At 37.0% G+C, this 20,893-nt stretch overlaps 1 protein-coding gene and 1 pseudogene across 1 annotated transcript; one reads left to right on the top strand and one right to left on the bottom strand.

The window, feature by feature from the left end:
• Window positions 1-270: 270 nt before the first annotated feature.
• Window positions 271-12,440, bottom strand: LOC131791000 (splicing factor U2AF 50 kDa subunit-like). The gene is made up of 14 exons (XM_059108302.2): window positions 12,271-12,440; window positions 9,633-9,762; window positions 8,625-8,657; window positions 8,382-8,452; window positions 7,748-7,881; window positions 6,811-6,927; window positions 6,371-6,427; window positions 5,852-5,909; window positions 5,185-5,288; window positions 2,972-3,094; window positions 2,748-2,837; window positions 2,471-2,615; window positions 1,893-1,996; window positions 271-1,161 (listed from the first exon to the last, which is right to left on the bottom strand). The coding sequence occupies exons 1-14, from the start codon at window positions 12,377-12,379 to the stop codon at window positions 1,027-1,029; spliced, it is 1,410 nt and encodes a 469-aa protein (XP_058964285.1). The 5' UTR covers window positions 12,380-12,440; the 3' UTR covers window positions 271-1,026.
• Window positions 12,441-14,592: 2,152 nt separating this feature from the next.
• Window positions 14,593-17,555, top strand: LOC131791010 (uncharacterized; annotated as a pseudogene).
• Window positions 17,556-20,893: the final 3,338 nt, after the last annotated feature.

Raw genomic sequence — 20,893 nt, 5'->3', positions numbered from 1 at the left:
GGGAATGGGGTGGGGGAAGGGAGGTCACTTGCAACGGACTACTATCCCACAATTCACTTGTAGATAACTACAGCAGTAATAAGATATCGACACCGTCATGAAGGTAACCGAGTTTAAGACAAGAACTAAAAAACGACGACTTTGAAAATTCAGGGTTGGTGACGGCGTTCTCAACATCAGTCAGCCAGTCAGTCACCCATAACCAACAGGCAGGCTCTATCAAGACCACCTTCACAGTTAATATAAAGGAGTAGATTAGAACAAAGGAAAAACACTTTTGTGATGTTGTATTTCCAAGCACATCAACAAATCAGCATACGAGTTAAAAACATGATCATACGACACATCGTAACATGCTTCAGGAACATATGAACCATCCGCTTGCTTAGGTTTCGCTACTTCTTGCTGAGCTTCAGTAGATGTCAGTTATAAAAACTTCACGGGGGTGGCCATTAAATTATAAAGAAAACGTCTGCAAAAGAAACTAGAAGATAGCGCTTTCTAAAGAAAAACGTAACTCACTTGTTGAAAGTCAATAGCACTTTCCGAACTCTAGCTTCGTTAATCTGCTACTTCGCCGATTGAACTGCAAGAATTTTTTTTTTAAAAAAGCCATCGATCGCATTCCTATACAAAATTGCATCTGTCGAAGTTCAACTTCTCAGCCTTGAACTTTTCTCTTTCTTGAAAGTGTTGTATTATTCTCTTCAAACTTAAGCAAACAAATGTGTTCCTGAATGCACATCGATCAGATGTAAAACTAAAACCCGCTACAACTCGATATTTCTCATTTTTTCTGCGTCAAAAGCCAGTTAAATGTATTACGTGGAAAATCTCATTGGCTTATTCGAGTATTTACCTTAATGAATGTTCGGATAGGCTGTTGTAGTTTGGTTTTTGGCTCTAAGAAGCTTGATCGAAAAGCACTCTAAAACAAGAGTTGTAAAACAAAAAGACTTCATATTATCAAAGGGACAGGGTGTTGAACTGTCGGTTCAGCTTTAAACGGCAGTATGACGTCATCAACTAATGGAACTCCTTCCTATGATACATTTCTGGAGCGTAGAATGACGTCACCACCACTCGGTTAGCAAACTTGCGGCCGGCCAGGGCCTGGGCAGCGCTCTTAGAGTCGTCTGATGACCCGAATTCCACAAATATCTGAAAGAGAATAAACTCAGTCAGTATTATTTGAGGCAGGAAGTTACCAATATTAACCCTTCCACACCTACAGCTGTAGGAGAGACTAAAAATAACTACCTCTTCAATCTTACACTTTACATTACTTTTGCTTGGTTATTCTCTTTCTCTCATGATCTAACGGACGTTTCTACCTTACCCCACCAACGCAAAAGGGGACCACTCATGTAATATTTAGCGTTCCCGGCCTTTCTTCAAATGAAATGTCCGTCAGTTACAAATTTCTAACGGGCGCTTTGCAGGATTGAACTCTTGGGTGCTGGCAGGAACGGGAGGAGAGTGTGAAGCAACTTAGCCATGAAAAAAAAATATGTATATCCCCTAACAAAAACATGGACCCTTCATCCCCTAAAAGCGACTGGCTTCCACTTTCTCTTTACAGTATCACTGAATCAAATGTTGATCCTTGCGAATAAAGGAAACGATCACCAATTCAACAAACTCCTGATTGTCAAACAAATTCTCCTTGTCAGTCCCATAGGAAATATAAAGAGGACAGAGAAGAGAATATAAATATTACAGTTAAGGTTAAGGAGAAGGGGAAAAAAAGCCCACAGACCATTACGCAGAAAAGCTGAGAAAACGTCATTTGATAACAGGACGAAGGTGACGTACATTAAGACCATCTCGGGTTGTAACCATTACGGATAAACTGGCCAATCGAAAAGGTACGTCATGCTACAAGTAATTACCTTCCCACAGCCAGGTGGTTCAAAACCTTCCACAGGTCTTGGTATTTCAAGGCTGACGACTGTGCCATACTTTGAACATTCTGCGCGAACATCTTCGTAAATTTCTGGATGATAAAACAAAAGAGAGATCATTTAACCATTTCTGCCAACGAAAAATCTTTCATCGGTAAGCATTATGGAATTTGAACATGCAAAAAAATCTGTCAGGTTTTTCATTCTTTTTTTGAACTACACAGAGCTTTCTACCGCACAGAACAGAATCAATGGTATTAAATCGAACATGGGACCCCTCCTTACTGTCACAGTAGATATCCTTTGATGGAAATTAATTACCAAGTTAAAAAATTTACCACCTGACCCAGAACACCGTTAAGACTCAGTGGCGCAGCGGCACAGCATCGCAGCACCGAATCCGAAGCTCTGAGATTCGATTCCTCGTGGGTGCTCAGAACTTTTTTTTCCGCGCTTGTGACGAGATGAAAATATAATTCTCTGCCCCCTGATAGTTACTACGAGAATTTGATGTTCTATCAACATAACTTTGATAAGGGATCTTCCTCTTTTAACATTTTTGTTACCTTCATATTCCTCGTCATCCATGAGTTCTTCTATGTCCAACATGTTCATTAGACACAGAACTTCTGTAGCACTGTTGTGTAGATTGGCTGACAGGTCAAGACCAGGTATTTGCATCTGGGCTGGAATCATGTTTATTGCATCAGGCTGGAGGATAAAAAAAGGTAAAAAAAAAAAAATTGGACCATTTGATTCAAAGTGTTTACATTGATTCAGTTGATTAATCCATCTGTCTGTCGGTCAGCTAGTTCTGCACTCCTACTCTATCTCCCTCCTTACATTATTCATGTTGGTCTTGGCTCCCACACTTGCTCTCTGAACAATTAACTTCTTCTCTCCAAGCTGCATACCATTGAGTCCAGTGATAGCCTGCATTGAAAGAAACAGTTCATGAATTTTAAACGTACAACAAAACAGTTCAGAGTCGACAAAGTTGGGCACTGTCATCATTTCTCTACCATATCCAAAGTATCAGTCAATGTACAGTACTACAAGCCACTTACCACATCTGTAATGTTCAGATCCACATATTCACAGAAAGCATAACCCTTTGAGAGGCCTGTTGCACTGTCTTTCACAAGATTAAAGGCTTTGAGCTCACCAAATGATGCCAACAGCTCCTTAACCTGCAGAAAGAAGGGAGATGGTCGCAACTTTGGTTAAAAAAATAAAATAAAAATGTTTTAACTAAACCACATATTAGTGGATATCAAGGCAGTCAGACCAGTAGAAGCTAAAACTGTGTACATTGTGTTTATTCATTTGTTTTTTCATTTTTTTTTTGAGGGGCGGGAAATCTGTTTGCTTCTTACATGGAGCACTGTCTGGTCAGACTACCTTGGATCATGACAACTTCTAAGACATCATACACACCCAAACGTAACACCATACTTCAAGCTTTTGTTTGAAACTCATATCAAGATGCACAAGAAGCAAGGTGCTAAATTGTGGTGTAACAAGATGAAATTTCAGTCAATAAGACAGCAACAAAGTTGAAAATGGCTTTGATTTGACAGGGAAGCTTTGGAATTGAAACTTTGGATGCTGCATTAGTTGCTATGCTACACAAATACTCCATACACACTGTACTGTGCACTTTCTTGGCACTTCAACATCACCATTAAATTTGAGTCACATCAGAACCGAACAGTTCAAGAGAACATGGATAAAATTTGACACAATTGGAACACTTGTGGAAAATGCCAGTGCTTCAATGCTTATCAAATCGTTCTAAATTGCATGTGCTCTGCAACAAAGAACAACCCTTCAACTTCAAAGCCACTTTAAGGTAGACAGTCTTAAGACACCTGTATCAGCTTTTTCTGTCGCCAAATTTTAATATCAAATGATAAAAAAACCAAATTCTTTCAATTTGTTTCATGCTCCACAGTTTATAGCTGTAGGTGTCTCATTCCCGCCTAAGTGATTTTAAAGACACATCTGCAGTGCATACATCACTCTCCATCAATCCCTCCTTCCACACAATTGATGCAGAAGAACTTGCCTTTAGCCAGTTTTGATGACCAATTTAGGCCCCCCTAAGCTAGGGATCAAATGAGGGGGAAATAAAAGCGTAAAATGTCAGTGTCTCTTCATTTAAAACTGATTTAAATTCAAAAACCACCTACTCCTGGGGAATTAAAGTGAAAGCTACACCAGGGAGCTGACTTTGGATATTGAAAAACTGAAGCTCTTCCAAGTTCTTAACAGAGGAAGAAGCTTCTGACATTGATCACACAAAGAAGTGCAACCCATCATCAGAAGCCACAGTATCATTTCCTGACTCACAAGTACTTGGAGAGAGCCACAGAAATATAGTACACCTTTTAAACAACTTGAATTCCTGAGACCTACAACTAAGTGCGGTATGCTAAGAAAGGGATGTACATGTATTTACAACATCTACAATGAAGGTTGTCGTTGGAACACAACTTTGGTTCTACTCTAACATGACCACTACTCTTGAGATGACAGATGATAGTATAGGAAGACATATGCCTCTCTCATTCCACTTATTAACTTGTAATTTAAATTCTCTTGTAGCCTAAAAGCATTGTTTTGACCAGTCATTATTCATGTCTGTTACCAGATCTGATCTTAGATTTAGTCTGCTGCAAAGACTAAGTCATAATTTCTATTCTGATTGAAAATCTATTCATGTCTTGTCTACACGAACACAGCATCTAAAAAAAGAAATTGCTGAAAAAGAAGTGTGTTGCGAGTGGAGTCTTTCATAAGCCGAAGATGGTTCACAATTGTTGATCTAAAAAAAATAGAAAGGCTGAAACACAATTGCTGAAAAAACAAAAGTAGAATTTTGGCATTAGTTCGTTGCTATGATATTCCTGCCAATGAGAGAAATTTTCTTGTCTTTAGAAGTTAATTTGCTTCCTTTTTGGAGCTGCCAAATATTCTACCAAAGTTTTTTTTTCTTTTTCATTCTTGCAGAATCCTGCATTCTGAGGGAAGAGAGTTGACACATTTAAGCCATTGCAGTGTGGCATCAAATGTATCAAGATGACACGGCTGCACGGTAAAAATTTTTCTAATGGATCCCAATCAAATTTTTTGCACTTCAGCTGAGTCTAATTGACAGAGAACCTTCACAAGATTTTGTAACCTTTATTCAGTTATAATGCCTATCATTTTTCAACAATTTTGTCAACACACTTCCACTCCCTTGCAACCTAGTTCCTATGCATCCCATACATCTTACCTGATCTTCATTAAGGTAGTTTGGCAAACCTCCAATGAAAATCTTGTGTGGAGAGTCAGGCACAACAGTTGAAACAACACCTGGCACATGAATTGTGGCTGTTTCTGTAGAATTAAAAATTGGGTGTCAGCATCTGGAAATGCTGTACTTGCTTGTAGAAACAGAGAATATTAACCATTAAAATATGAGCAGAAGATGAACGTCCTGAATTGCACATACAAGTATGCCTACAAAAAATTGGAACTATAACAAGTATGATAGCTTTACTACAACCACTTAGTACCTTACTAATTACAAGTATGCTTCAAACTCTCTGGATGAGTGATCTTCTTAATGGCTGGTTTCATGTATAGAAAGCTGCCAAAAGCATGCTCTTCATCAGTGAAGCAAGCAACAATTGGCTGCTCTCGCTAGCTTGCTAGACATGTGCAAGTACATTTAAACACACACACCACAAACCAGCATTAAGAAAACAATGCTTTCTCTTGTGCTTTAGCATGTCTTTAACCACTCTTGTGCTAGCCCCTTTGTTGTGTCTGCATTATAAGTTTAAGTAATTAAAAGGTCAAACATAGGAGAAAACTTGATTAAAGAAAATAATAAGACTTGAACTGTACAGACACAGACATGCAAATTAAAAAAATAAATAAACATATGACCACAGTACCTGACATTCCTGGAATAGGTTGGTAATCCTTAGGCCTTCTAATTTTCAATGATTGGCCCTAAAATATAACAATCAAACAAAATGTCAAATATACTAAAATATTATTGATTCTGTAAACTACAGGTACAGTGTAGCAAGATAGTCTTTCTTAATAAATGAAACTCTTTTTTTCTTTGAATAAGCCCCTGGTGTTTATTGAAAGAAGGGCACTCAATTGAGGGGGCGCTCATTAAGAAACTATTAACCTGTACTGATTCCACTGTAATTGAAGCTAAAAAAATGTAAATGGCGTGCTGATAAAAAAGGAAAGTGAGGGAAGAAGGGGGGGTGCTTATTTGAGAGGAGTGCTTGTTTGATATTATGGCCTAAGAGATGGGCACTTATTTGAGGAAATAGAGTGATTTTATCTTCCCTTAAAGTAACCAATAAATTAATAGTTACAGTAGTCAAATTCTTTCCACTTGTGTTCATTGACATTAGATTTGCTGAGACCAAACTACAACACTTTCTGAACTGTACCTCTAAAATAATTCCATCAAAAGCCATAGCTTGAGTGGTCTCTTCAACTGAACGAAGCTGGTAAGTTTGGGAGAACAACAAATGAGTTAACACTGCAGAATATATTGATTGCTTTAAATTAAATACACACACCATGCAAGTGTATTCTACATTCAAAACATAACAAGATCTTATTAAAACCACCTCCACCAGCAACAACAAAGACAGGATTGACAAAAAGATGGCAACAATACAGGTGTATGTAGCAAGAATTTGATGAAAGATGGCCAGCAATGCTAGCCTATTCCTCTGCTATTTTTCCTTTGTTATTACTTTTGGCTGATGACAACTTCAATTTCAAACCATTAATACATGTATATGTGGTCCCAATCATATAAAATACACAAATGCCAGCAAACAAACGAATACCTGGAAAAAGAAACAAGACCATAACAATGTACCTCAATAAAGGCAAAATTTTGCTCCAAGTTGATCTGTGCAGCAATGACAGGGTTTCCTGGTGCTGTGTTTAACTTGGCCTCTTGCATTTTGGCATTGAAGAATTCTATCATCAGGTTCTATGTTTGAAGAAGGAATACAGGGTATCAGGGTATTGGAGATAAAAATACATGACAATGTTTACTTCAACTGCCACATGTCAGTACTTTCAAAGCTCTCAAAATGGAAAATCAGGTTGGAGAAGAGAATTATCTGTTAACAATTTCTATTTTTCAACACTTGTATAAATAATTGTATGTAGCCACCCCAAGTCAGAGTTCATTCATTTTTCCAAATTGGGTCATTGTAACAAATTCCAAATAAAAATCAAATAAGCAAAGGGGAAAAACAAAAAAATTGATAAAAAGGAAAATAGGAAAGAAAAGAGGAAACTATAGTACATGTGGGCAGAGTGGAATGTCTGAGACCACTTAAATACTCCTACTGTTTCCCACTCATGAAAAAAAAGTTTACTAGTACCTTTAGCTAAATGTTTCAAGTTTATTTTATTATCAATAAATTATTGCTAAATTGCTTGTATGTGACCAATAAAAAATCAATAAATACAAAAAATGAAGCCATAAAACACAACTGCCACACCTTCACTCTACATGTACAAGTAATTAAATAGAATTTTAACTTAAACCCTTTACATGTGTAACTTCCATGAATGATCAAGACAGAATTTCTCCTTACAACATCAATACAATATCAGTGGGTAAGAGATGAGAATAGAGAAAAGTATCAATTAGGGGATTATTAGTTGATCCAATACAAAATTCTTCAAACCAATATCATAAGAGTTGTAGAACAGACAGTAAGGAGAATTAGGTGAATGATCTTAGGAGTGAAAGGGTTCCACATCTAATGAAACTACAGCTATAATTATGCAGAACACACCTCTGTTATACCAAAAGGAATGTTTCCAACATATAATCTACGAGCCTGTCTTGTCATCTGACTTCCTTGTGGCAAACTGCTTACGGTGCCCCCTGGGACTGGACCACCTGCATTGACTGGTATCTGACCAGCAGCTATTTTGATTGACAACAAATAAACAAGAGCTTTTAAAAGATAACCTAAACAATCCCAAACACTGAAAGTACTATAAGCCATGAATACGGATAAGCTTCACCATGAGTTTGGTGACTCAAATTTTGGAAAACAATTCTTTGAAGAGAAATAGACAAAAATTACAAGTCAAGTCTGGAGAAAGTTGCTTTTTTTTGGTTGCTTCATTGAACATACATGCACGTTCAGTGACTAACATTGAAAACAGAGAACGCTTTGAATCCTTATTGATAATTGTAGCTGTAGTAGTATGGACAACATGTCTACAGCACCAACCTGGACTTATATTTGATCTTATTCTAGTATTGTTCAACCAGTATTTTTTAAATTCCTGTCAGATTCACAAAAGAGTTCTACATAAAACAACACCTAATTTTTAGCAGAGCTAATATATATTGTTCGTTGGATCTAATGCAATAATGTAAAAATCAATAATAATTGTTCACTTGAAATGTAACTTTACCTCTCATAGCCTTGTACTGTGCAGGTGTCAAATGCTCATATCCAATTGGAGGCCTGTCCCATAAGCTTTCCCTTCAAAAGAAAATATACGTGTAAGGTACATTACACCAGGAACAAAATCAGAAAGAGTAAACAACAAACTATACAGCCTTAGACATGAATGAAAATCAATATGGAACTTATGTGACAACAGTAACACTTGGTATACCTGTAACACTAGAAAATTTAACTCTTTGATTCTTACCTCTTTCTCCTTCTCCGTGGTGGTGAGGGGGACCTAAAAAGAAAAATTAAAAGCATATAAATTCTGTTAACCCTTTAACTCCCATGAGTGACCAAGACAGAATTTCTCCTTACAATATTTATACAATATCAACCAAGTAAGTGATGAGAATAAAGAAAAATAATTATCAATTTGAGGATAATTAGTTAATCCAATCCCAAATTCTCTAAACTAACATTACAAGAATTGTATGGTTTAACAGTAAGGAGAATTAAAAATTTTATCTGGGAGTTAAAGGGTTAAGGATAAATTTTGTCAAAAAATAAACAAATTTATCATTCAACTTTCATACACTGTATGAATTCCAATTTTCTGATTGGCTGATTAGTACCACATGATACTTGGTTGTGACAAAACAAACTCCTTGATGTCATTATTGTGGTGTAATAGCCTTGGTGTAAATTCAACACACCACTGTCATTACACCATGGCTTTGGCTGACTCAAAGTTCGACAATTTGTCAGATGCAGAGATTAATTCTCTTAATGATGATGGAATTCCTAAAAACACCAAGAAAGCAACTGCTTAGGGAATATCTGTTTTGAAAGGTAAGATTGTGAATTTTACATTTTTCATTCAAGCTAGTTGAAGTGTTTTTGCATTTTGTATAGTGGTTTCAAAGAAGTGTTTCTTTGTGCAGTGTATTCAATTTCAATTTAAAAATGTTAATGCACTCATTGCTCATGAATTATTGGGATTTACCTGTACTTGTTCACAAACAATGAACTCTTCCAGGTAAATCCTGATAATTCACTTGCTGAGTGCCTTAAGCTGTAAGTACCCTGTGAGTATCCATCACCTCATGTGCAAACTACAATAGAACTCCTGTCAAACCTCATGAAGCAGTGGGTTCGCATTTTTTATGAAAATTCAAAAGCAAATGGCTTCTTCACAATTATAAAAGATGGACATCAAATTATTTAAAATCTAAGTACAAGTATATCCTTAAAAAAGAGTATATGACATCACCTGTTTCCCCCTCGATATCTGTCCCTTCCACCACCAAAGTTTCTTCTGTCTCTGTTAGGACTTCTTGATCTTGACCTGGACCTGCGCCGTCGATCTCTGCCTCTATCACCTCTATCTCTTGAGCGGTCACCTAGAAAATAATAAAAGTATAAAAGGTACAATTAAAATAGACAGAATTCCATGATTCCAAAAAGTACTCATTAGCATAGTGGAAGATTATAACAACTTCTGACTGATACAGGGTTGTCAAAAAGATTTGATTAACCATACTTTGATACTGAGTAGGTGACACATATCAGTTCCACTTCCATCAATGTTATGTTTACATGCTGAAAATTGCACAACAAGTATAGACAACAACATAAGGATGGATACAGGAACACAAGACATAAATTGCCACTAAAATACAAAACTTCTACTTCACTATTTCATCATGCTATTCATTACTCTTCTTGGTTACCACTGCTTAGCTATGATATAAAATTCCTCACTGAGACATTGTAAAGAGTGTAGCACATGAGTATACCACATCAATTATTTGTTCTCCTTCCGAACGTGTACGGTTATATGTGACCCTCCACGGGAAAACGGACACTAACGCTTTTCCGTTAAACGGTCTCGAAAAACGGTTGTAAACGGATAGTAAACGGTTAACTCAAGCGTTTAAACGGATGCCATAACCGCTTAAACGGATGGCAAAAAATTTAAACGGTTGACCAAAGTCCGAAAACGGATAGCTTAGGCCTTCAAACGGTTGACCAAAAATAAAAACGGATAGCACGAAACGTTAAACGGTTGACCAAAGTTCAAAAACGGATGGCTCACACTTTTAAACGGTTGACCAAAAATAAAAACGGTCAGTCCGAAACGTTAAACAGTTGACCAAAGTCCAAAAACGGATGGCTTGAACCGAGAAACGGTTGACCAAAATCGACAAACGATGAGCTTAAAATTAATGTTTAACGGCTGTGGTTGAGCCGGCGAGATCTTCTGCGGAAAAACTTTCAGAGTGACAACGGATAATTATCCTTTAAAGCGAAAATATTTAGCATGATAATTTGAAAAGTAATAACTTGCATATACTTGCGCATTTTATTTCTGGGTTAATTACTGCCGCTTTCGTGTGACATTCATGAAATAAGCGCAATTTACTGAGAATAGTTTCGCTGCCGAATATCCTGAACGGCTACCGCGAGAAACTCATAATCTTCTCCTTTGTTTATTCTTATTAGTATTGAAAATGAACTTCATTTCTTCCTGTTCGGAAGTTTCGCGAAACAAATTTGCATATGCAATGCCGCCACCTTGTCTGAAGCCGAGACCTTTCAAGGTCAAATAACGCAATGAAGTTCCATTGCAAATAAAAGGTCGAATCGGTGTCACGCACCAAGCGGGGCCGTTAAAATGATTGTCAATAAAACCAAGAATGATGAATCAAGATGATATAAACAGAAAGAGAGTAGCCGATTTAACTTGTTTGTCAAAGGATGCGACGGAACTCGCTTACTATGATCACGCAATAGATAAAACCAAAATAAGATACGGTCTTTCTGTATTTCAAGAACCGGCGAGTATCGAGCGAACGTAAGATTGATACTTCGAACTGCCTATTACAGAATGATAGGCAAACAGTCCAAAGCTTTCCGTGGAACTTTAAACGGATAGCTTTTTTTTTTAAACGGGTAAGCAAACCGTTTAAATGTTTTTGCTAGAGCGTCGAACGGATGCAAATTTTTTTAAACGGATGCAAATTTTTTTAAACGGATGAGCAAACCGCTTAAACGTTTTGGCAAAAGCGTTAAACGGATGCAAATTTTTTTAAACGGATGAGCAAACCGCTTAAACGTTTTAGCTAAAGCATTAAACGGATGCAAATTTTTTTAAACGGATAAGCAAACCGTTTAAACGCTTTCATGAACCGTTTAAACGGATATAAACGGATAGTAAACGGTTTTGCAGCTTAAACGGAAAAGCGTTAGTGTCCGTTTTCCCGTGGAGGGTCACATATACGTATGTAAATGTATGTATGATTCCTAAATCCTTGATGTATGCATCATTAAAATACCTGTAGCTGGAATTCTGAATGTATAAGAAATAAAAATAATTCTTCAAATTCTGACTCATCTACAAATGTACCACTCCTCTGTGTGTTACTTAAGTTAAAAGTGGTCCTGAAATCATCTACTCATCATCTCATCAGTGTAAACGAAGAAACACAATTAAATAATTTGACAGTTTCAACTTATACTAGGAAAATCGAAATATAAAACAAATACAAGAGTAAAGAAGAGTTTAAGGTGATCAGATGATCTGATAATTCAATTTTAACATGACTTAAAACTACATGAAAGCGAGCTCATACACAAAACGCTTATAACTGCATCATTAAAATGAATATATAGCAACGTTAAACGATCGTTCACCTCTAGGACTTGTTACGTTATTCAGTCTTCTATGGATTTTCAGTGAAACTACTCAATCAGATCTACTTCACGTTAACCATTTTAACACGCCGAACTTAACAAAAATTTTACCAAAAATTTGTAGGAAGGTGATCGAGACAACAAATCAAACTGTAAGGTCTGTATGGATTTCTCAGTTCGATCTTCGCTGCATTTGTTAAAAAATGGTCCCTTACCGTAATCTTCTCGGCCATCGCGGTCATTGTCGTATTCCTTGCGAAATCCACTTATTTTAGCACCAACGTCCTCATCCAAATTGAACCCAGCGCCGTCTACTGCTGCCATATTTGTCTGAAAACTTAACCACTTTCCCTACTAACGCTAAACAAGCATGGACGACAGTTCTCTCGAGGTCGCGAGGAACTGCAAGATTCATGGGATAAAATCTTCATCAAAACGAGGCTGGAAAAAATTAACGGCAGAGAGGAACTGGGAACAAGATTGCGGTTTTGGCGAGTGGAAAAACCTAGAGATCTAAATGTACCCCGGTCTCGATTCAAATGATACTGCTTTAATCCTTAAGCCAACGCTTCTCTTACCCTTAACCATACCTCTTGCTCTCTGTCCTTGTTTCCACATGCATGAGAACGTGAAGGTTAATACCATGCGAAACATAGTTCTCTGTGTTTTCTTGACATAATGGACATCAGGTTTACTTGACCTTTTGTTTACTTTGATACAAGTGATAATAGAATAAAAAAAAAAATTAAAAAAAATCAGGAAACGGTTAAAAACATCAACAACCAAAGATAATGTACCTGTAGCTGATACAGAGTATTGTTTCAGTTAGATTCCGAGTGCGCTAGAGCCACTATACGATCCTAGAGTCTAGGATCATTTAGACATTGTTAACGTGACCCAAGCCATACGCTATCGTATATTTCTATGCTCATTAAAGCTTTGTAAGTTAAATTCAATTATAAGGGAAAGCGACCATTCCTTTATTAACAGAGGATGATTAGTTGTTCCTTACATGAAAGACGATTCACCTCTGTGTCGAAAGGGTGATGTCAGCGAGCTGTACAGGATTATCAGTGGGGTAAATCCTGTTAGATGGTAGGCTACTGAAGCATGTTGTTGCATTCATATTCTCTCTGAAGTGTTGGTTAAAGAGAGAGATATACAAGCGCTTTTACGGCAGAATTAGACAAGACCATTATGTTACAAATGGCAACGGGAACTTTACCAATGTCGCAGGATGCTACGTACATCATAGCGTAGTCAATTTGATTCGTGCCCCAGCATATTGCAAATGTTACACTTACAGCCACGACCATCAAGGTGATTCGTTTTCGCCCCTTAATGACACCCTGTGGAGCGAGAATGGAGGGCAAGATCGTATACTTTTGTTTAAGAAATAAATCGGGAAAGAGCTCAATCAGTCTGTTCTCGCTAAGGAAAACGCGTAACCGTTTCTTATTGCAGAGTAAACAGACCAAACAAGAAAATTGAATTATTTGTCTATTTATCTGCTCATATCGAGTCAATAGAAACATGATATCAGAATGGAGTAAAGTCGAGATAAAAAAGGGTAAGAGCCTTATTGGTAATCCTCATTCAGGCTTTCTTGTTAAGGTAATCACCGCATGGGAGCATCCGGAGTAACTACCTTTAGTCATTTATACATTTATTTTATTCGTTCATCTGAACACCACAAACTCACCATTTTTACAGTCAAGTGTAAACATTTTGTCATTTGCTCCCCTTCTCATCAATGACATCGCATTACAAAAAATGACGCAACAGAACTTACTTATGAGATGTGGGAAAGAAATTTCTTGCCAAACTTCGACACGAACATGCAGCTCTTCCTTTTGTTGGAAGGTGAGTCGGTGATCTGTGTCGCGTTTCAGCCATAATGTATAGATGACTCTGGAGTATAACCCAACCATAACTGACAACGTAATGAGGGCCAGTGCCACCCACGCCAATAGTTAATATTTGGGCATTCATTGTTCCAGCCAGATGTCCACGCATGAGGTTTTCCCTTCAATGAAGCTCGTAACAAGGAGCAGAAGTAAAATGAGAATCAGTGAGAAGGTCCAAATACTTGGAATCATGAGCTGCGCAAAGGAGGTTAAAAAATTGTGACTTGACTGTCTTGGCTGTTTTCCAAAATATTTCTGGATTTTCTGTGATCCGAGAAGGCCAGTAAAAATCAACTAACGACGCTACCTTCTTAGTATTCAATTTCGCGTTTTTTGGTGACTGTTAAAAATCGCGAAATGAAGGAGGCTCCATAAGGTTTAAGACCACGCGAGATCTGGATACGAACATAGCGCAGCTGCGCACCTGCCCCTCCTTTAATCCAACAAAAGTCAACTGGGTTACAAGTTAGGGTTAATGTTGAGTTAGGAGAGGGGTAGGTGGGCAGTAGATCCGATACTGACATTGATCCACAACCTCTTGATCAATTGAAATGATGATTACTGAGATTATACCTTCAGTTTACGCTCGCTAAATTTCCCTTTGTTATCAAATGAAGAAAGAGTTGCATAATGCCTCTCAATGGAGATAATAACCAAAGTTACAATCGAGGATATGGCTCCCATCCATGCAACATTGCAGTCGGTAAGAAATTGGTATAAACCTGAGCCAATAAATCCGTCAGGGTGGGAGCTCGGAGCAATAAATGCAGCGTACATGAAGTCTGCAACAGCTAAGTTAACCAGTAAATAACGGATGGGGTTCCTGCGGATTAAAAAAATAACTGAATCCCACCTCTCGGCTCGTCATAACTTCCTTCAAAGTTTAAAGAGCGACGAAAGATATAAGGAAATTTTCATTTTGTTTTTGTTCAGTGGTTCTAACTTTTTACAAATGCCAAACTAAAAAGTAGCGAAGTCTAAGAGAGGCCAACAAAGTGAGCAAGACAGTCCGAATATCTACAAAGGTACACACGATCTGAACCACTAAATTGACCAATTAAAAAAATTAGACGGTGATTTTCAGTCGATTCGCAATCCACTGTATTTTTCAACCCCACAAATGGCATCGGCCTTTTTCATAATCCACAATGCGTGGGTTTGCAAATTCGTCTTTCCAAGAAATTTAATAAGGTTTGAGCTAAGTACCGTTGACAAATTTCCTGTGCTATTTAATAAGGGAAAATAGTTTTCTTCTGTTTAAAACTCGCTTTTAAATAAGGCTGGATTAGAATTTCTGTTCTAACTCGATCCGTCTAAAACCAACCAGTTATGACCCAATGGTCATAACTTATGATCTACGTGCTGCAGTATGACCCGAAGAAATAAAACAAGATATTTCAGTTGCTTCCTCTTAGACAGCAGCCTCAAGGAACTTAATCAAAAGTAACTCATTGATTGACCTATGGTTTATTTTGTCAATCATCCAAAACTTAATGACAAATATTGTGCTTGCTGGTGTTACAGGGATACGAGCTTTGCTTTTGAAAGAAAGAAAAAAAACCAATTGAAATTATAAACCTTAGTTTAAGAAATTTTGGATGAACAGTATTTGTTATAAATTTTTTGTTTTGTTTGTGCAGTTTCTGTCTTTTTCCTTTTGTGCGAGATTATGTTGTTTCGCGCTGTTTAATACCACGCTCCGATCATACGATGGCAGACATCTAAAAGCCAAACAAAGTGCATCAAAAGCACCTGACTTCCTGGAAAGTCAGTGACATGACTGACAACAGCGTCAAATGTAAGAACTCTTGAGTTTGCATGTTGAAAAAGGATTAATGCAATTCTAACTGCACAGATCTCCTACAGTCCTAGCTTCCACTACGTTATTACGACGAAAAACGACAGGTCCTACTATGGAGGATGTCTCGCGCGTGAGTACGCTTGGTTTTTGACCTGAGGCAGGATCAAAGAATGAACGATATCATTTTTGAACTGTTATATCATAGTGACTCCAAGAAAAGCGAATTATGTAACAGAAATTTTATAGCGTTTCACGCGTTAACTCCACACTACTTCAACAACCAAGTTCCCATTGGATATGTCATATTTCGTTTATTTAAGATGGTAAAAACCCTTGGATCGTAACACCCGGCCGTTTTTCCACAGTAGAAGAAGGTTATTTAGTATCATCAACTGAGTTGATAATGTAAATTGGCCACTGTAAAGAGTTTAAAAACTGAAGTTTTGAGCGTTAGCCAATCGCTCTTACCCCCTTTATTCATTTGCCAATTGAGGAGAATCTTTTTCGTCTTCTTCTCAGATAGAATACAACCTTTTTCATTTTCAGCTGTTCTTGGCTGGCATTCCAGTTATCCTGCTCAATCTTGCAAGCACATACGGGAAATTGGAAGATCTAAAGGGAACGGGGAGTACTGGATCGACCTTGAACGGAATGGAAACCCTTTAAAGGTATATTGTGATATGACAACTGATGGAGGTAAGTGGTGAAATAACATTTCGAATATAATTAAAATTTTTCTCCGTGAAGTTGAAGAAATAAATGTTCCTTGTGTAAATGAGGCACAAGTGATTATGATTTGTTTTTGTGTGAAAAAGAGTTAGTGAACCCTAAGTAACCAGTGCAATACTAAATCAGACTCAAATCAGGGGTTAGAAATATAATTTTATTTGTTAGGTATAAAAGATAAATAAAACAGATAAGTGCTTAGGAAGCAGATCATGGGTCCTTCAACTTTCGAAAAAAAAATAAAACAAGTCGTCGCCTTATTATCTCTTTTCCATGTATTAAAAAGGTTTAATTTGTCTTCGGTGTTGTCTAGAAATTACAAAAGGCCCACAAAAAAAATTAAAGAGGCTCAGATGATATCCTCAGTCGCCATGGTTGCCGTGACGATATGGTGTACTTGTAGAAGATTTTAATGTTATAACCACTGCGCGCTGGGAATACAATTTATATAGTTTTAGAAAAAGGAGGAATCCTGCCATTTTATCTACATCTTTTTAAAATATTTTCTTTCTTTTCTATCGCTAGGAGGTTGGCTTCTGATATATAACATTGTGATAAATAAGTCGTCTACCCCGACCAGTTTGGATGTTAAGAAGTCATACAGGGGAATCAATCGTTACTACAACAACAAGCTGGTTCTTTCACCTGACGGTATGCGAGAACTGAGAACAATCTTACCTTTCAATCAGCTGAGATTCCACTGCCGTAAACAGCAACCTGGACGAACTTTCCACGTCAAAACAGCCGCTAACGCCTCTAGTGAAGCTGTAGTCGCTTTTTTGGCGGTGATACCGACGTTTTTCCCAAAGCTTGTGGTTCATTTGAGAAACTTGAGGGAGACAACTCAGTCCTCGCGAGTAGATGCGTAGAATGGGGGATGAAAAAGGGCGCGTATCGTGTTTGAAAATGGGGACATGAAGGGCAGAAGGAGCTGTCTGTATACTCAGCATTCATTGTGGGTAGCTATCACTGGATCACTTGGCTAGGTTCTAACACATGGCAATGTGATAATACTTTGGAGAAAATTGCTGCATCTGGTGACTTCTGGAGAATCTATGTCCGTTGATAACTTTGCAACTTTGTCACTTCTGCATTCTAGAACATTTTCTATTTACTTTTGAGACGCTAGCATTCAAAACTACGATGTGAGAAGTTTACAACCTTGCCACATGGTAAATAGTACATTATCTTTCAAAATATTGTCGATTAAAGGAAGACTTCGTTACGTTAATTCAGAAGCAAGTTCTTAAAGTTGGCAATGTTCAGCGGGTACTGTATGTCAGACATTGCAATCTTCTGCGGGTATTGAAAGTTGGACATTACGATTTTCTGCAGGCACTAAAGACTGTAACTTGTAAATCTTTTGGGTAACTTTATTCAATATCTTGACGTACTCCATTGTATCAGCAAGTTCATTTGGCCTTAAAGTGCAAATCTCTGCTGTAGAGAGTCGTTCCGCTATCGAGTTTTGTCATCCAATCAAATTAAGAAGAAAAAATATGAATATTATCAACTCTTGGAAAATTGAAAAGGAACCCAGACTGAGAGGTAATGCTGTAGATTGATACATAAACTTAAACAAAGAGCACTGGAATAAAATCCGTAAATAATTAAAAATAATGATTTGCTATCATCAGCAGTATTCAAAACACATCAGGCTGATAAGGCCGGGGAAATCAGTGAGAATATTTTAAAATAGATTCAGTTCCAATGTCATGACACAAAGCAAGGTTAAAAATTCCAACTGATTAAAATAATGAAGATACAATTTCCCGAATGTTTTCAAATTTTATTCATATCAATATTGAATTATTTATCACTGAAACTGAATAGTGATTGCGATGAGGAAAAATTTCCTTTTTACAGCTTTGACAACATCTGAGGATCTAAGGATCAACGGAATGAGGTTTGAACGACTGTGAATGTAATTGCGGATTGATAAATGAAGATAAGAGTAATCACACTCGTCTTCATGGAATGACGTTTGAGAGGAAACCAAAAGAAAATCAATTTTTTTAGTGTACTATGAAATATGGGAAAGGAAATGTATGTTATTATCACTAAAAGCAGGTGTTGGGAGTTATATTCATAGCCCCCTCGCCTGGCTAGTCTTGACGATGATTGTAAGAAAACAAAAATTACTATGAAATTGTTATGAGGGTTTAAGAAAAAACACAACACTGACAATTATGCACAAAAATATTTTAAAAAAAATTCCTGGTGGGAGATTGAATCTCTTTTGTTTGCGTCAAGTGGTTGATGTCGATGAGAAACAAATTTTTTAAAAAGTTTTTTTCGGTTTCTTTCAGTTTCATTGTAGTTTACTTTGAGCTTATTTTCCCCTTGGGATTTAAACTATAAAACTATAATGCAGTACGTAAATTATTAGGAAGCTTTGTTTATTTTATCAATTGTGAGAAAACCAACTTAAAACAATACAAGGTTGCGGAAAGAATTCAAAAGGCAGAGTTCATACGCAAAATATAATTTCTTTCGGTGCAACCACCGCCCCTCTGTACAAAACATCGAAATCTCTCTTTTGTAAAAGCTGCCGTTGAAAGAGTTTTGATTCAGTTACGACAAGAGTTCAAGGGAAGCCTTTATCAGTCAATGGCTAATACAAGTCCGATTCAGTTGGCCTTTACAATTCTTATCATCTCCTGCCTGATTTTATCTGTGATGGCAAACTCTGACTTATGCGGACGCGTCTTCGAAACCCAAGTTGGTAAGTGAAAAAAAAGAAAACCCGTAGAAAATGAATTCCTTTTCTTTCGATTTGCATTTGTAAGACAATCATAAACAGAACAGTAGCGATATTCACCAGTTCTTAAGAGATTTTCATGTACTCATAACTTCTAGATCATATTCTTGTTGGTAATGTCATGGAAAAGAGTGTTGTTAAAAACGAATTTGAATGCCAGGAGAAATGTATTGAGAAGGAAAGCCGCTGTAAATCGTGTAACGTTTACCCGGAGGAAAACGATGTTATTTGTGAGCTGAACAACAAAACTCGACTGATGAAAGCAGCTGATTTTAAAAGGAAGAGAGGATCTACGTACTACGATTTGTTGCAGGTAAGTTCAGTTGTTTGCGTGAATTCCTTTAAATTACGTTTTCTTGGTTCATACTTAAATTCATTAATCGGCGATCTTGACAACTCCCGTTTCACGAAGTCGCGTTTTCGCTCTTTGATTACTGAAACTAAATATATTTTTGTATTTTTAGCTCTTTCAACAAAGTTCGAATGGCAAAATACGATGGGAAATATATATTTTTGTTTGTTTGTTTTTTTTTTTTTTAACTTTTTCAACAAAGTTCGAATGACAAAATACGATTCCTTCGGGTTTAGTGCTTACCTTGTCATCGATATTTATTTCGAGCGAGGAAATGAATCGACGAATTATTTTTGCAATTAAACAATGAAACTGGTTAGATGGAATTTCTTCTATATACTTTCCGTGCTTATCGATTTATCATTGGTGCTTATTGGAACTTAATTCCTGTCGTTGCAAAGTCCACTAAGAGTTAAGTTTGAACAAAGTTTATTGAAGTTCTCTGTCTCATTGCTTCCATCTATCTTCTGATTTTTAAAAAGAGTTTCTCAGTTATTTATGATCGGCAAGTTTACCAAAAAATACAATTCAATTGAAACTAAGAAGTAAAAATACTTCGGTTCCTGAGAAATGTGCAAAATTTCCTTTTCAAATAATTTAGTTGCTTTGAACTTGAAGGAGAAATGAATCGGAATTAACTGTTAGAATCTGCAACCATGACTGCAATATTTGATTATTTGAACATAAAAACGCCATCAAAATACATAAAAACTTCGAAAAACTTGAAAAAAATTTTTAAAACTGTTCACCAAATATTTAGAGACGTTTAATAATTAGATTTGACCGGTATAATATGTTCCGAATCTTTTTCAACGTAGATTTCCTGCATTGAAGTTTTTCACGATGAGAAAGCAGCGAAAAACTCCGGCCATTGTCATCCAGGACGCAAAGGGAAAGGCTGCCTAACACGTGAGAAACACTCCATGTTTTCAACTTCCATAAGCCCTTACCATGCAAGTTTTTTATTGTACCTGCGAGTGAAAAAACAGAAACAGACAGAAACACATACACGGGTGTGTCGTGATTCACATCTCATTCGGTACAGCTACACCAAGAAGAAATTTACGTTTGACTGCATAAGTAAATGGTCCTAAATATCTCACATCCTCCATGTCTATATTACTCTGCTGACCAAGAACAGCCATCCGCGACCAAGATGGTCCATATGGATAAAAACATAGCCCAACTATTCTACAAAGCCAAATTATTTGGCAATTGATCCTGAACCATGACACTAAAAAATAAACACATATTTAAATTCGCAGCTGTACCTGGCTGGTCTTCCCGTCAT

This window comes from Pocillopora verrucosa, chromosome 8 (assembly GCF_036669915.1).
Source record: "Pocillopora verrucosa isolate sample1 chromosome 8, ASM3666991v2, whole genome shotgun sequence".
In the NCBI taxonomy this organism is placed as follows: domain Eukaryota; kingdom Metazoa; phylum Cnidaria; class Anthozoa; order Scleractinia; family Pocilloporidae; genus Pocillopora; species Pocillopora verrucosa.
This window is presented reverse-complemented; position numbering and strand designations above follow the sequence as displayed.

Excerpts from the sequence above, each read along its gene's own strand:
- LOC131791000 (XM_059108302.2), bottom strand. The coding sequence starts at position 12,379 with ATGGCAGCAGTAGACGGCGCTGGGTTCAATTTGGATGAGGACGTTGGT. Across the intron at positions 9,763-12,270 it reads CGATGGCCGAGAAGATTACG|GTGACCGCTCAAGAGATAGA; the intron begins GTAAGGGACCAT and ends ATTATTTTCTAG. Across the intron at positions 6,428-6,810 it reads AAAATTTTGCCTTTATTGAG|CTTCGTTCAGTTGAAGAGAC; the intron begins GTACATTGTTAT and ends CAAACTTACCAG.